Consider the following 14,452-nt stretch of genomic DNA (forward strand, 5'->3'; position numbering starts at 1 on the left):
CAGTCAAGTGTGATAGCTATGAGAGGAAGAAGGTCCCCATAGTCCCTGCTCCCAGGGTGGTAGGCCTTAGCAGTTGCTTCAAGAAATCTAGGCTGTCTGGTAGCTATCCATTAAGTTCAATAGAGAGAATTTTTTTTCACTTAAGGGTTAATGGCAACATTGTGTTCTCTTGACTATATTTACTATTTGTGGAGAAAAATGGAGCAGGAGGGCTCTAGTTGAGGGAGTTGACAGGGTAGGAATACTGAACCTTCTATCCTATGGTTCAGCCACCTGCTGGGGTCCTCTTGGGGCCCCAGTTCTCTAGGTAGTGGCTGCTTATGGAATGACATACCTGTGTCTTGTGCTCTTACTGCTGCCGTCGTGGCAGAAGATGCACCCGGATATTAGGACAGGGGAGGAAGAGGTGAGACTTTCTGGTGGGTCTGGACCACTCCTGGATTCTGGGTAGGCTGAGGTGCCATGAACTCAGTTGACCTTTAGACAAACTGTTCTGTTATTTACAGGTGTCAGTAATGGAGTATGTCACTGCAGTTGTCTGCCTTGGGTTTCCTCTGCTTACCGTGGATGGCCCCAGAGGGGTAAGAATGTGGTAAAGCTGAGTGCTGGGTCATTGGCAGTGGGAGTGCGAGTATGCATGCCTTGTCCAAGCTGATGCTGAGGCCGACTGCAGTTGCATGGCTGATCCTCCTTAGTGGAGTTTCTGGGTCAGTGCTTTGTGAATATGAAGAAGCCGATTCTAAAATCTATACCTGTTTTAGGATGTAGATGATCCCCTCTTGGATATGAAGACTCCAGTCCTCTTTGTCATTGGTCAGAATTCCCTTCAATGTCACCCTGAAGCCATGGAGGACTTCCGGGAGAAGATTCGAGCTGAGAACAGCTTGGTGGTGGTTGGGGGAGCTGATGACAATCTCAGGTGGGTAGTTTCTCCCAGAGCTGCAAGAGAGCTGTGTTACAGTGTTAAGAGATATGCCTGTAAGCTGGCAATGTAACTACAGACCAGTCTGGTTAAGTTAAAAGACAGCATTAGCTGGGCACAGTGACACACACCTGTAATCCCAGCACTTTGGGAGGCTGAGGCGGGCGGATCACGAGGTCAGGAGATTGAGACCATCCTGGCTAACATGGTGAAACACTGTCTCTACTAAAAATACAAAAAATTAGCTGGGCGTGGTGGTGGGCGCCTGTAGTCCCAGCTACTTGGGAGGCTGAGGCAGGAGAATGGTGTGAACCCGGGAGGCGGAGCTTGCAGTGAGCCGAGATCCCACCACTGCACTCCAGCCTGGGTGACAGAGCAAGACTCCATCTCAAAAAAAAATTTAAAAAAGACAGCATTAAAAAAATCTTTTTTAATATTTGAAATTTCAGCTTTATAAAAAGTTATAACACTAGTACAAAAAAATTCCCATATACCCTTCACCTGATGTTAAATATCTTACATAGCCAAAGTGTAATTCTCAAAATCAAGAAATTAACATCAACATGATACTATAATCTACAGACTCAAGTTTCATCAGTTGTTTACCTAATGTCATTTTTTCTGGTCCAGCATCCAGCCCAGGATCACACTTGGATTTAGTTGCCATGTCTCCTCAGGCTCCTTTAATTTGATAGAGTTCCTGCATTTTTGTCTTTCATGACCTTGAGCCTTTTTTTTTTTTTTGAAGTGGCACCTGGCTCTGTTGTCTAGGCTGGAGTGCAATGGTGCAATCTCAGCTCACTGCAGCCTCCGCCTCCTGGGTTCTGGATAGAGTTGATCTATTAAGCTATAGGTGTAGGAATTCTGGAGCGGACTGTCCTGGGCACTGTGCTTGGTTTCTTTACATATGTTATTTTGTTTAATCCCCACAACTCCATGAATGGGATGTTATGATTCCCCATTTTGCAGACACGAAACAGGTTCGGAGAGGTTGCATTACCTGCCTAAGGCTAACACGGCCCTCCTTCTGGGGCTAGAAAATAACCCAGAAAAGAAATACATTCTTATTTTCATAGGATGCCATGGAATGTTTAAGAAGTAAACATGTCATCCTTTTTGTTTCTTAGAATAAGCAAAGCAAAGAAGAAATCAGAAGGGTTGACTCAGAGCATGGTGGACAGATGTATTCAGGTAAACAGTTGTTTTGTGTGCCTTTCTCAGGTAGGCTTGCCTTTCTGTAGCCTTTTAGGTTTGGTCTTATTGGTAGTGGCCTCTTTGGCTCTAAGGCCTCCACTGGGGCCTCTGGTAGGTCTCAGTCATAAGCAAAGAAAAGAAAAATGAGAGTGGTGAATTAATGTAAGCAAAGCATCAGGGGGGAGAGTGTTGGAAAAGTGGTGGAATGTGACCACCCCAGAGCTCCCCCTGACAGAGGTACTTGCTGATCTTCTTGAACCACAGTTGCTCAGAAGCCTGGGATTTGTGCCAGGCTTTGTTTGAGTAGGTAAGGACTCACACATGTGGATGCCAGAGCTGAGGGAGAATCTGTTTTAGTTGGAAAGTGTATGAGAGGTTCCCATTCTCCAGATGAGGACTAAAAGGCCTTGGTTGGCTCCTTGCTACACTAGGATGAGATTGTGGACTTTCTGACTGGAGTGCTCACTCGTGCTGAGGGTCACGTGGGCTCTGAACCTCGGGATCAGGATGCTGAGAAGAAGAAGAAGCCCCGCGATGTGGCCCGCAGAGACTTGGCCTTTGAAGTCCCTGAGCGGGGCAGTCGACCTGCCTCCCCAGCTGCCAAGCTGCCCGCCTCACCCTCAGGCTCAGAGGTAGTATGAGCAGGGAGGGAGTGCTTTTGCTGGGGAATCAGCACCACAGAGTTGGTTCCTTAATTTCCTGGGGATGCCTCTGTCTTATTAGTGCCATGGGCCTGTAAGTTCCTACAAGGGGAATTCCAGAGGGACATGCTGACTCATGGTCAGATCCTAATAACATTGGCTCATCTCTTGGCCTTCTCACCTTACTCAGGATCTCTCCAGTGTGTCCAGCAGCCCCACCTCCAGTCCCAAGACCAAAGTGACCACGGTGACCTCTGCCCAGAAGTCCAGTCAGATTGGAAGCTCGCAGCTGCTGAAGAGACATGTGCAGCGGACAGAAGCTGTGCTGACCCATAAACAAGCTCAAGGTATAGGCACTTGGCCAGTGGCTCCTCTTGGGTCTGTCTTCTGTAGTTCATGTCACATGGCAATTGCACAGTATTGATATCTACGGCTTTTTTCAGGGGGATGTGAGAGGCACCCTTTCTCACATTTCTGTGTAGGCAAAATTCATAATTAATTATTGAAATGAATGCCAAGGCCTCCGAGTTAGTGGGGCTTTGTGATGACTAGTTATAGCTTTGTCTTGCTGTTCTGGGGAGGCTAGGTTTTATGAACATGTATATTGGCCTAAACTTTTTTCTACCTTGCCAGCCACTCCTCCAGTCGGGGCTCTCCAATCATATGCATTGGGTGATTGATTTTATTAATCAGATTCTAGGGCAACTCACCTGGCATCATGCTGTTTCTTTGTTTGACCCTTGAAGCATTAAGATTCTCACACTGAGACTTTCAGTGAAGTTTATCAGGGTTCTCTGCAGACAGGTTTCAGATGAGGCTGGGAAGTATTCATATAGTCGAAAGTAAGAGTTTGGTGAGCTGCGAGTGCTATGAAAGGAGCTATAGAAAAGGGAGAGTTCATTGGGTGGGGAAAGAAGAAACAGTCGTTCTGTCCCCCTTCCCCCACATTGATCCAGTTGGGTGGCCTTGAGGTAAGGCCTCTTGGGCATTGGTGTTTAATGATGTGTCCAGGAGCATGTGTCACCTGAGCTTCTCAGGAATAGGGGTGCCTGGGAGGAGGCAGCAGCCAGAGCTGGCTGTCTGGCAGACAGATGTGGAGGGGATAGGAGGCTCATCTGTTTACTTTCCCTGTGTTTCTTTTAGTGGAGCCAAAGGATCAGAACCAAAACCCAGACCTCTTGTGAGTTTGCTTGTAAGAGTAGTACTAACAAGGAGTAGAAGTGTGAGTGGATGGGAGGAGTTGAGAAATGAGGCCAGGCCCCGGGGGTCTGCGTGGATGCTCTGCCATGGATCTTCGTGAGTGGTGGCCAGAGCCAAGTCCCGTGTGGACAGTGTGTCTTTACACTTCTGACGAAGACAGAGCTGGTGGTCTGCTGTGCTTCTGCAGAGGGTGATTAATTGAGAATCTAAGGAGTTTGGAAGGCTGATTGGCGAGCTGGGTTTGAAATGGGGATCTAGGGTGTCATGGGGGAGGGTAGCAGCTTTAGAACCCTGGCTTAGCAGAGCTGATAGGCAAGCAGGGAATACTAATAGTGAACATATATGGAGTCCTTGCTGTGTGCCATGCCTTCTTCATGGCACTCGCATTGCTGTAGTTTGTTGAGTTTTGGCATGGCCCCATGAGGCAGGTAGTACTATTCAGTTTTAGATGCTTCTACAGACCGACTCCGTGGCAGAGTCAGGTTGCCATGCAGTAATTTCAGAAGGAGCCCCTATTGGCCATTTTCTACAACCTTTTTTCTTATTCCCTCTCTTTTTCTCCCTTCTGTGGCTGGGTGTGATTCTGTAATTTCTTTCTGATTCATTCCAGCACAGTTTGCTGCTTTTCTGAAACAAAATATGCTGGTGAGGAAAGCTCTTCCTCCTGGCACCTCCTCCTGTCTCTTTGGTGAGTATTACTCTTTCTTGCCTGCTCGTCCACTGCATTCTGCTCCTCAACCCCTTATTTATTTTCCATCTCTGCCTCTCATCTGCCTCAGTTTGGTTTCCTCCTGTTCTTTTCTCTCTTTTTCTTTGTATTCTTTTGTTTTGCTGACCCCTTTTGCTTACTCCTGTAGTCTTTGCCTTTTTTCCATTCTTTTGTTTGCTTCTCATGGTGTTTTCTTTTTTGTCTCTTCGTGTGGTTCTTTCTTTCACTATGGTCTTGGCTCTGCTGCTTGTTTTTGTTTTTGTTTTTGTTTTTTTGAGACGGAGTCTCGCTCTGTTGCCCAGGCGGGAGTGCAGTGGCGCAATCTCGGCTCACTGCAAGCTCCGCCTCCCGGGTTCACGCCATTCTCCTGCCTCAGCCTCCCGAGTAGCTGGGACTACAGGCACCCGCCGCCACGCCCGGCTAACTTTTTTGTATTTTTAGTAGAGACGGGGTTTCACCGTGTTAGCCAGGATGGCGTCGATCTCCTGACCTCGTGATCCACCCGCCTCGGCCTCCCAAAGTGCTGGGATTACAGGCGTGAGCCACCGCGCCCGGCCTCTGCTGCTTTTTTGTATGTCTGTGGCATTGCCTGTGAGTCTCAGTTTCCTTGTGTGTTTTTCTCCCTGCCTCTTGTCCTGTGTTTATCTGGTGGCTACAAGCCCACCAGCCACATATCAGCATAGAACCTGAAACTCCTTTCCCCACCACCCTCCTTCCTACTCTGATTTTAGCCAGTGCATTTGTCCCCTAAGCAATCCTTCTCACTGGTTATGTCCTGACTGTTGCCTCATGCCAGGACACCTCCTCCCTCCTCATGTGACTGCTGCCTTCCTCCCCACCCCACTCTTTGCTTCTCTGTGCTACAAGAGGACTAGGGTGGACTTCTGGGTTTAAAGAGGAGGGAATCTTTGAGGAAGCTCGAAAGATAACCTAAGAGTCCAAAAAGCTTGGCTGTATACATGATGAGCCTGTTTGAGTCAGAGGAAGTGGAAGCCCATGTGTGAACAGATGGCCTTTGTCTGTACTAGTACACATGACCTGGGGACTAGGTTGTGACCTGGGCCAGTGTTGCCCTGTTACTTTTGGGCAGGAGCCGTGAGGTTGCCTGGTTGAGGTACTCTCTCTCCTAGTAGCTTCTCATAGCCAGCTTTCAGTCCTGGTGACAGTCCTCTTCATTGCCTCCATTTGGCAAGTGGATCCTCAACCGTGGGCTCTTAGGGCAGGGTGGGACTCTTGAGAGCCTTTTGGAAAACTCTACTTTTTAGAGAGGACTGGATGACCTGCTCCTGCATGAGTTCTCCTAGAATGTTTAATGTCCCCAACTGTGTGATGATGTGGGGAGGGCTTCAGACAGGAAGATGATCACATTTTTTGAGTCTGAGAAGGACTGTTTACTCATTGTGTTGAGTCCTCTATTTTTGTTGTTGTTGCTATTGGCCTTGGCTAGGCAGGGTCAGGATATCTTCTGTCTTTTAATTCCTACAAACTCAGGGCCCCTTCTCTTCCGACTGCAGTGCAGGATGAGGGATGAGAAGGGTGCCATCCTCTAAGAAGGGCAAAGTGGGATCCCCCACGGACAGGGCCTGAGTGAAGTGGTCCTGAAGCATGGGCAGTCTCCTTTGAGGGGTGGCCCTGTATGTAGAGTGGTTCTCTTGTGTGTTCTACACATGGCTTTGTCAGTGCTGGTATTGACTGAGTGTCTGTGGGGATTTTTTGGATTGTGGAGGATCTCAACTCAGCTCCATCTCTTAGTTCCCATTTCATCAGAACCACCGGAGGAAGGAGAAAAAGAGGATCTTAGGGTTCAGCTGAAGCGACACCATCCCTCGAGTCCCCTTCCTGGCAGTAAGACCTCCAAGCGACCGAAGATCAAGGTGTCCCTTATCTCCCAAGGGGACACAGCTGGAGGGCCTTGTGCTCCTTCCCAAGGAAGTGCTCCAGAAGGTGAGTTTCTCTTGGTACATTAAATGAGAACTGAGCTCTCTCAGTACCACAGCACTGCCCTTTGGTGGCCACTCACCAGCATGTCAGCCTTTGCTTCATTTTGAGAGATGCCCAGAGCAAAGAAAGCATGAGGCTGTACCTGTGGGTAAAGTGGGCCTGAGCCCATCTGAATGAGGACCAGGCAGGCAGAATATGAGAGGAAGCTGTGCCATCGTTCAAAGCATCCTATATTTTGTTCTTTTTTTTGTTTGCTTCAATTAAAGGTACAGAATATTTCAGGAAGTTTAGAAAATAGAAGGAAAAAATAACCCCAACTCTCCTGCTCTAGCATACTTCATCTTTTTTCATCTTCCAGTTTTCATCCATAATATCTTGCATTTAGCCTAAGCTGTGGAACCTGGAAACATAGAGGCCAAATAGGACTGACCAGGGGCCTTGGGGTTTTCTGTTTCGCAGCTGCAGGTGGGAAGCCCATCACCATGACACTGGGGCAGGCTTCAGCAGGGGCCAAGGAGCTCACAGGACTTCTCACCACAGCCAAGTGAGTGTTCATTGGATCATCTGTGTCTATTCCTTTTTTCCCTTCCTTCTGTTTCTGGTTCATTTAGTGCTTTGGAAAATGATGGATTCTGGATTCTGTCAGTTTTGGAAATGTGACTTCCTTCTGATTGGGATCTTTGTCTTGCTTTTGGGTCAACCCAGAGTTCATTTTTACTTGAGACTCCAAAGCGTCCCCTGGCTTTTGCTGTAAGTCCTGTAAGTAAGGACTTTTAGAAGACTAGAGGCCAGGTACAGAAAGTGGGACAAAGAAGCTGAAGGTTCTTGGTGTGTGTCTGTTGCTGAAAGCCTTGCTGGGCCTCACTCTGTACTCTGCCAGTGTTGCTAGGGCTTGCTGCCCTGTGACCTTTGGATAACAGAGCTCCTTCCTTTGTCTCCAGGTCCAGTTCTTCTGAAGGTGGAGTCTCAGCCAGCCCAGTCCCTTCAGTGGTCTCCAGCAGCACTGCACCCAGTGCCATGCACACACTGCAGAGCCGCCTGGTGGCCACATCTCCTGGCAGCTCCCTCCCAGGTATCTTGTGGCCCAGCATTCTCGCCTTCCAACGTAGAATTTTTGCTGGTGGGTGGTCCTGGGAAAGCATCCCTGGAGCTGAATCCACAGGATGGGCCTCTAGGTCTTAAAGTGATCATAGAGGCTTGACATGAAGCTGGAATTAGCTTGGGCAGAGGGATTCCTTGGCCATGAATAAATGCAGTGAGTCAATGTCCTGGTCTGCAAGTGAGTAAATGTTCCAGTCTACAGGTGCTGTATCCTCTACTGTAAGGAGAAATAACCGATAGGACATATATGTGTAGTCAGCCTTTCTTATCCACAGGAGATTGGTTCTAGGACCCTCACCACTACCAAAATCCACGGCTGCTCAAGTCCCTTATATGAAATTATGTCATACCGTTGGAATTCTATATCCACAGGTTTCTATCCGTGGTTGTTTGAATCTGCGAATCTGCTGCGAAGCCCACAGATAATTGAGAGCTGACTATGGTTTTATTTTGCTGTTTTAAGCACATCTGACTGAATAAAACTGGAAGTGGTGCTACACTGGGCATTAGCAAAATGAGACATTTTTCTGTCTGTGCGTGTCTCTCACTTTGTCCTACCCCCTAACCCTACTTTGAAAGGCCTGTTGCCTGAGCCCAGCAGGGCCAAGGCATTACAGAAACCCTCTCCTGGCCTGGCACGGTGGCTCACACCTGTAATCCTAACACTTCGGGAGGCTGAGGTGGGTGGATCACCTGAGGTCAGGAGTTTGAGACCAGCCTGGCCAATATGGTGAAACCCCGTCTCTACTAAAAATACAAAAAATTAGCTGGGTGTGGTGGTGGGCACCTGTAATCCCGGCTACTTGGTAGGCTGAGGCAGGAGAATCGCTTGAACCCAGGAGGTGGAGGTTGCAGTGAGCCGAGATCGTGCCATTGCACTCCAGCCTGGGCAACAAGAGCGAAACTCCGTCTAAAAAAAAAGGAAAAAAAAAAGAAAACCCTTTTCCTTTAAGAGAACCTTTCTTATTGCTTTGAGGCTACTTCCTTACTGCTTTGATTGTGTGAGGCGAAGTGAAAGTTGGATATTTAGAATTCTTTTGGCTTAAAATGTTCTTCTTCCCTGGAAAGAAAGGAACAAACTTGGATTTCTCAAAATGGTCTAAAATGTATGACTGATGGTTTGCAGCAGGTGCAGAGCAAGTCCGGGGCAGTGTCTGGCACAGTACCTTTCCTGTGTGGAATCCATTGCATGTGTGCCTGGCTGGGGAGAGCTTCCCGCCTTCTTTCTGAGGACAGGGGTGTCCAAGGGCAAGCACCATTGGTGTTTTAGTTGGTGGTGAGGGTGGATGGATGTGGCTGCTCTTGGGATAGTGCAAGTGATTGAGTCTCTACTGATTCCTGCTATGTCCTCTCTTAGGGGCCACATCAGCCAGCAGCCTCCTCCAAGGTCTCAGCTTCAGCTTGCAGGATATCAGCAGCAAGACCTCTGGCCTTCCAGCAAATCCCTCCCCAGGACCAGCCCCACAGGTGCACATCTGTCATCTGCTGGGCTGGGCAGGTGTAGGGAGGAGGCCTCCTCAGCTTAGTTGGTTTTGGCAGGGAAACTAGGTCTGGAGTCAGTGGGTCAAGGACAAACAGCCTTCTAGCTACACAGCAGGGAACTTCCAAAGGTTAAGGTCTGTCATTTACTGTGTGACCTTGGGCAAGTTTCTTGACCACTCCGTTTTTGTTTCCTTGTCTATAAAATGAGGTAATAATAGTACCTCCCTCATAGAGTTGTTGTAAGAATGAAATAATATATGCAAAATGCCTAGAAGAGTACCTTGCATGTAGTAGGCACTCAATACATGTTAGCCTTTAAGAATATGCTGTGGGTCTTCCAAACTCGAACGTTGCTGTTGGGCGACAGCTTCTGATCACCTGGGCTTGTGTGTCCCACAGGCCACCAGTGTGAAGTTGCCCACCCCCATGCAGAGCCTGGGTGCCATCACCACGGGCACCAGCACCATTGTCCGTACCATTCCTGTGGCCACCACTCTCTCCTCCTTGGGTGCCACTCCTGGTGGGAAGCCCACAGCCATCCACCAGCTGCTGACCAATGGGGGCCTCGCTAAGTTGGCAAGCAGCCTCCCTGGCCTGGCTCAGATCTCTAACCAAGCATCAGGTGAGTCTCATGAGAACTGTGGGGACTCCCAGATCTGGGATCTTCCCCCCAGGACCTTCCCATCTCATGTGGGCAAGGTATGATGTTGAAACCAGTCCCACAGGGTCCTGGCATTGACCTTTGGATTCAGCTGTGTGGACCCATCCCCCAGAGAGGTTGAGAGAACACGGGCTGTTTCCTGTCCTTTCAGATTGACTGATAGGACATAGATGACCCAGCTGGGGAGGAGGCCAAGGGACTGTGTTATGTGGGGGAGAAGCTCTCCAGGAAAGGAAAGCCTCAGTAGAAGGTGGAGAGTGTGACTCAAAAATACTGCTTCTCTCTCTTTATCTCAGGCTTGAAGGTCCCCACCACCATTACTCTGACACTTCGTGGCCAGCCGAGCAGGATCACCACGCTGAGCCCTATGGGCGCAGGAGCAGCCCCATCCGAGGAGCCCTCTTCCCAGGTGCTGCCCTCCAGCTCACAGGTGAGTCTGCCAGGAAGGACTGAGGACATGGGCTTCATTATTGGGAAGTTTAAGACCAGCTGACTGGCCGACTGAAGGGGCTGCCCATGCACTGGACAGATGAGATTCAGATTCAAATTCAAATCTGGACTCTGGAGTTTGTGACTTTGTAATATTGAGCGAATCATGGACCTCTTTGAGCTTCCTCTTCTACATCCCTCCCTGGATGTTGTGAAGATTACATATGTTCAAGTGGGTAGCAGTGTCTAGTGTTTAATGTTTTTGTTTACTTTTCCTTTCGTTTCATTTTTTTCTCATCCTTGGTTTCATCCTTCAGAGGTTGTGAGTAGAGGCTACTTGGCTACTGCTGTTTCTTTGTTTTTATTTTTATTTTTATTTTTTGAGATGGAGTCTTGCTCTATCGCCCAAGCTGGAGTGCAGGGGTGCGATCTTGGCTCCCTGCAACCTCCACCTTCCCGGTTCAAGCAATTCTCCTGCCTCAGCCTCCCAAGTAACTGGGATTACAGGCGCCTGCCACCATGCCCGGCTACAACAGGGTTTCACCGTGTTTACCAGGCTGGCCTCGTACTCCTGACCTCAAGTGATCTACTTGTCTCGGCCTCTGAAAGTGCTGGGATTACAGGTGTGAGCCACCGCTCCTGGCCCTTTCTTTGTTTTTAAGGACATGGAGACAGAGATATCTCACTGTGTTGCCCAAGCTGGCCTTGAACTCCTAGGTTTAAGTGGTCCTCCCGCCTCGGCCCCCAAGTATAATACTCTTTCTTTGACATTGGCTTTCTAGCACTGTGCCTTCCCATATCTTAGCATTTATTGCTGTCTTTTTAGGGCACAGCTAGGTTTTTATAGGTCTCACCCAGGAAGTCATGATTAGTTTCTCTTAGCTGATCTGATTTCCATTGTGACCTTTTCAAGTCAAATATTTCTAATCTTAAAATCGTGATCTGAGGAGCCACTCAGAGATTAGAAGTTAAGCCAAAAAACAGTTTGAGTCTAGTACTGAGTGTGCTTTCCTTCAGTATCCGCTATACAGACGAGGCCTTCCTGTGTCTCCCTGTCCTTTCCACCATGTCAACCTGCTTGTGAACTGGAGGTGCAGTGATAGTTCCTGAGCCATTCTAAAAGCTCTTCTGTCTCTTCCTCTTTAGGGAAAATACTGCACAGAGGTCAACACCTGACATTTATTGGGATCATAGCTACGTTTTTTTGCAGAGGGATGGAAATGTTTTACTTTATCTTATTTCCTATTTTTTCAATTATAAAAATGATTATGCTTATTTTAAATAATTCAAACATTATGGAAATAGTTAATTTAGAAAGGGAAAGTTTCCCATGATGCTACTCCTAGAGATGATGTTCACTGTTAATAGCCTGATATGGATCCATTCAGATTTTTTTTTCTACACAAAGTATGTTATTTTATTTATTTTGTACAAATATGGGATTACAGAGTATGGACTGTTTTGTAACTTGCCTTTTTTTTATAAATCATGTCGTGACACGTTTCCCTGTCTACGTCGTTTCAGAGGCTGGCTAGTATTTCACTGAGTAGATGTATGAAGATGTATTTCACCACCTTCTGTTAGGTAGATAGCTGGGTTCTATTTTGGTTTTTGATATTTTAAATAATGCTCTGGTGAACACTCTTGCTTATTCTTGTGTACCTGTGGGAGCATTTCTCCAGGCTAGAGAATAAATAGAGGATGTGTACATCTAATATCTGGGCAGCTGCTCACTAACTGCCCTTCAAACAGTTTTTGCTACTTTGCAATTCTAGCCACGGTGATGAAAATATGTTTCATATTTTGTGGAATTCAATATTTTTAACGTTGTTAATCTGGGTGAAAAATGAAATTGTTTTAATGTGCATTTTCCTGATTACTTAAGAAGTTTTATGTCTTTTATGAAATTTTTGTCATACTCTTTGAATTATAGTGGCTTTATATATTCAGATGTTAATTCTTTACCTGTTACACAAATTACTTACATGTTATTCCTGTCAGTGTCTCATCTTTTTTTATTCTTCTATTGAAGCATTCATTGAATGTCAGTCTTGTAACTTTTATTTCTGGATCATACAGCCATTTAAATTTTTCATATAGTAAAATCTTCAAATATTTTCCTTTATAGCTCCAAAGTTTTATGCCTTAAGAAAGCTAGCCCTATCACAAGAATATAAAAGTAATCCTTTTTCTTTTTAAAATTTGAATTGTGGTAAAACATATATAACATACAATTTACTATTTTAGCCATGTTTCAAGCTTACAGTTCAGTAGCATTGAGCACATTCACATTGTGGATGCCATCACCACCATCTATCCAGAACTTTTCTGTCATCCCATACTGAAACTCTCTCTTTGTGTTTTCTTATAATGCTTTTGTTTGTTTCGTTTAATTTTTATAATTCACTTTTGTATGTTAAGTGAGGTAAGGATGAGTCCATTCATCATTCCCCCACTCATCTAAAATCCACTGCTCTCACATTCTAAAGTACTGAACACATATGGGCCTGCCTGTTCTGTAGTTTTGAATCTGTCTATCCTACTCTGGCCTTCTGTTATGGGTTGATAATATGGATCTTGAAGTTAAGGGAGTGTCAATTCTGTTTCTAGTTTGCTAAGATAATCTTCATTCTTTTCCTTTCTCTTGATAGTTTTGAATTTTGTCCATTATTCTTTTAGAATCACATGAAATGAATGAGGATAAACATTTCCTTTTTTTTTTTTTTTTCTTTTTTGAGACAGTCTCACTCTTGCCACCCAGGCTGGAGTGCAGTGACACGATCTCAGCTCACTGCAACCTCTGCCTCCCAAGTTCAAGTTATTCTCTTGCCTCAGCCTCCTGAGTAGCTGGGACTATAGGCTTGCGCCACCACCCCCGGCTAATTTTTGTATTTTTACTAGAGACAGGGTTTCACTATGTTGTCCAGGCTTGTCTTGAACTCCTGACCTCAAGTGATCCACCCACCCGGCCTCCCAAAGTGCTGAGATTACAGGCCTGAGCCATCACGTTCGGCCAACATTTCCTTCTAATCAGTTAAAATGATGAGTTACTTTAATAGATTTCCTAATATCAAACTGTGTGAATTCTAGATGCAGTGGCTTTTTCACTGTGTCCTATTCTTTTTATTGTATATACAAAGGCAACAAGACCCAATCAAAAGAAAAAATGAAAAAAGAAAGAAGCTAAGCGTTTCAAAAGAAAAGCATGTCTATTCTATTTGCTTTTATTTTGCTTAGGATTTTGGCATCTATATTAATCTCAGGCTTTGGCCCATAGTTTTCTTCCTCTTCACCCCCTACTTTTGTGTGTGTGTGCTTTCCTTTGTCTAGTTATGTAAAAGGGGTAATTCAATCCTTGTAGAATGAGATGGGAAGTGCTTTTCCCCTCTCATACTCTAAGACAGTTTTATAGTACAGAAATGATAATTCCTTGATGGTTTGATAGAAATGACCTGCAAAGCCATTTGGGCCTGTTTTTAGGGTGTCTTCACCTTTGCTGATGCCATGTTGATGCACAACTAGAACACAGATCCTGCCACGTGATCCCTTCCTCCTGTGTTAAGTAATCCGTCTCAGCTTGCCATGGCCTGAGAGAGCCAGTTACCACTGAGAAGAGAGTAGAGGTCATTGAGAATCCCCCTTTTCCGGGGCTCAATTGAAGCACAGAATAAAGATCAAGGTCTGGCCTTCTAACTTATGATGTTAACATGAGATTAGTTTTCATCCTAATAGAATGGGCATAGGCTGGGCGTGGTGGCTCACGCCTGTAATCCCAGCACTTTGGGAGGCCTAGGCGGGTGGATCATGAGGTCAAGAGATCGAAACCATCCTGACCAAAATGGTGAAACCCCATCTCTACTAAAAATACAAAAATTAGCTGGATGTGGTGGCATGCACCTGTAGTCCCAGCTACTTGGGAGGCTGAGGCAGGAGAATCGCTTGAACCTGGGAGGCGGAGGTTGCAGTGAGCTGAGATTGTACCACTGCACTCCAGCCTGGGTGACAGAGCTAGACTTTGTCTCAAAAAAATAAATAAATAAATAAAATAAAGTGGATATGTAATTGCTAGGAGGGGTCAGGTGGTGATTCTTTTCTAACAAGCAAGGGGATGTTATTAGATTAAGGTTTCTTGCTGATTCAAAAGCTTCTAATAGTTAACTCTGTTCAGATTG

General features: G+C 46.2%; 1 protein-coding gene across 14 annotated transcripts in view; it reads left to right on the top strand.

The window, feature by feature from the left end:
- The window catches only part of KANSL3 (KAT8 regulatory NSL complex subunit 3), an 80,160-nt gene that overhangs the window by 26,566 nt on the left and 39,142 nt on the right, over nucleotides 1–14,452 (top strand). For 3 of the 14 annotated variants that reach the window (XM_058428140.1, XM_058428138.1, XM_058428139.1), the window contains exons 10-22: nucleotides 507–581; nucleotides 762–919; nucleotides 2,050–2,113; nucleotides 2,548–2,748; nucleotides 2,948–3,104; nucleotides 4,568–4,645; nucleotides 6,419–6,610; nucleotides 7,067–7,151; nucleotides 7,549–7,679; nucleotides 9,066–9,175; nucleotides 9,590–9,812; nucleotides 10,148–10,281; nucleotides 11,427–11,723. In XM_058428140.1, coding sequence (XP_058284123.1) covers nucleotides 507–581; nucleotides 762–919; nucleotides 2,050–2,113; nucleotides 2,548–2,748; nucleotides 2,948–3,104; nucleotides 4,568–4,645; nucleotides 6,419–6,610; nucleotides 7,067–7,151; nucleotides 7,549–7,679; nucleotides 9,066–9,175; nucleotides 9,590–9,812; nucleotides 10,148–10,281; nucleotides 11,427–11,456 — 1,638 coding nt within the window. In that variant the 3' untranslated portion in view covers nucleotides 11,457–11,723. Of the gene's footprint in view, nucleotides 1–506; nucleotides 582–761; nucleotides 920–2,049; nucleotides 2,114–2,547; nucleotides 2,749–2,947; nucleotides 3,105–4,567; nucleotides 4,646–6,418; nucleotides 6,611–7,066; nucleotides 7,152–7,548; nucleotides 7,680–9,065; nucleotides 9,176–9,589; nucleotides 9,813–10,147; nucleotides 10,282–11,426; nucleotides 12,345–14,452 lie in introns of those variants that run through there. The other 11 variants (XM_032178843.2, XM_058428144.1, XM_032178838.2 and 8 more) reach the window with 9 other exon arrangements.

Source organism: Hylobates moloch, unplaced genomic scaffold (genome assembly GCF_009828535.3).
Source record: "Hylobates moloch isolate HMO894 unplaced genomic scaffold, HMol_V3 SCAFFOLD_15, whole genome shotgun sequence".
In the NCBI taxonomy this organism is placed as follows: domain Eukaryota; kingdom Metazoa; phylum Chordata; class Mammalia; order Primates; family Hylobatidae; genus Hylobates; species Hylobates moloch.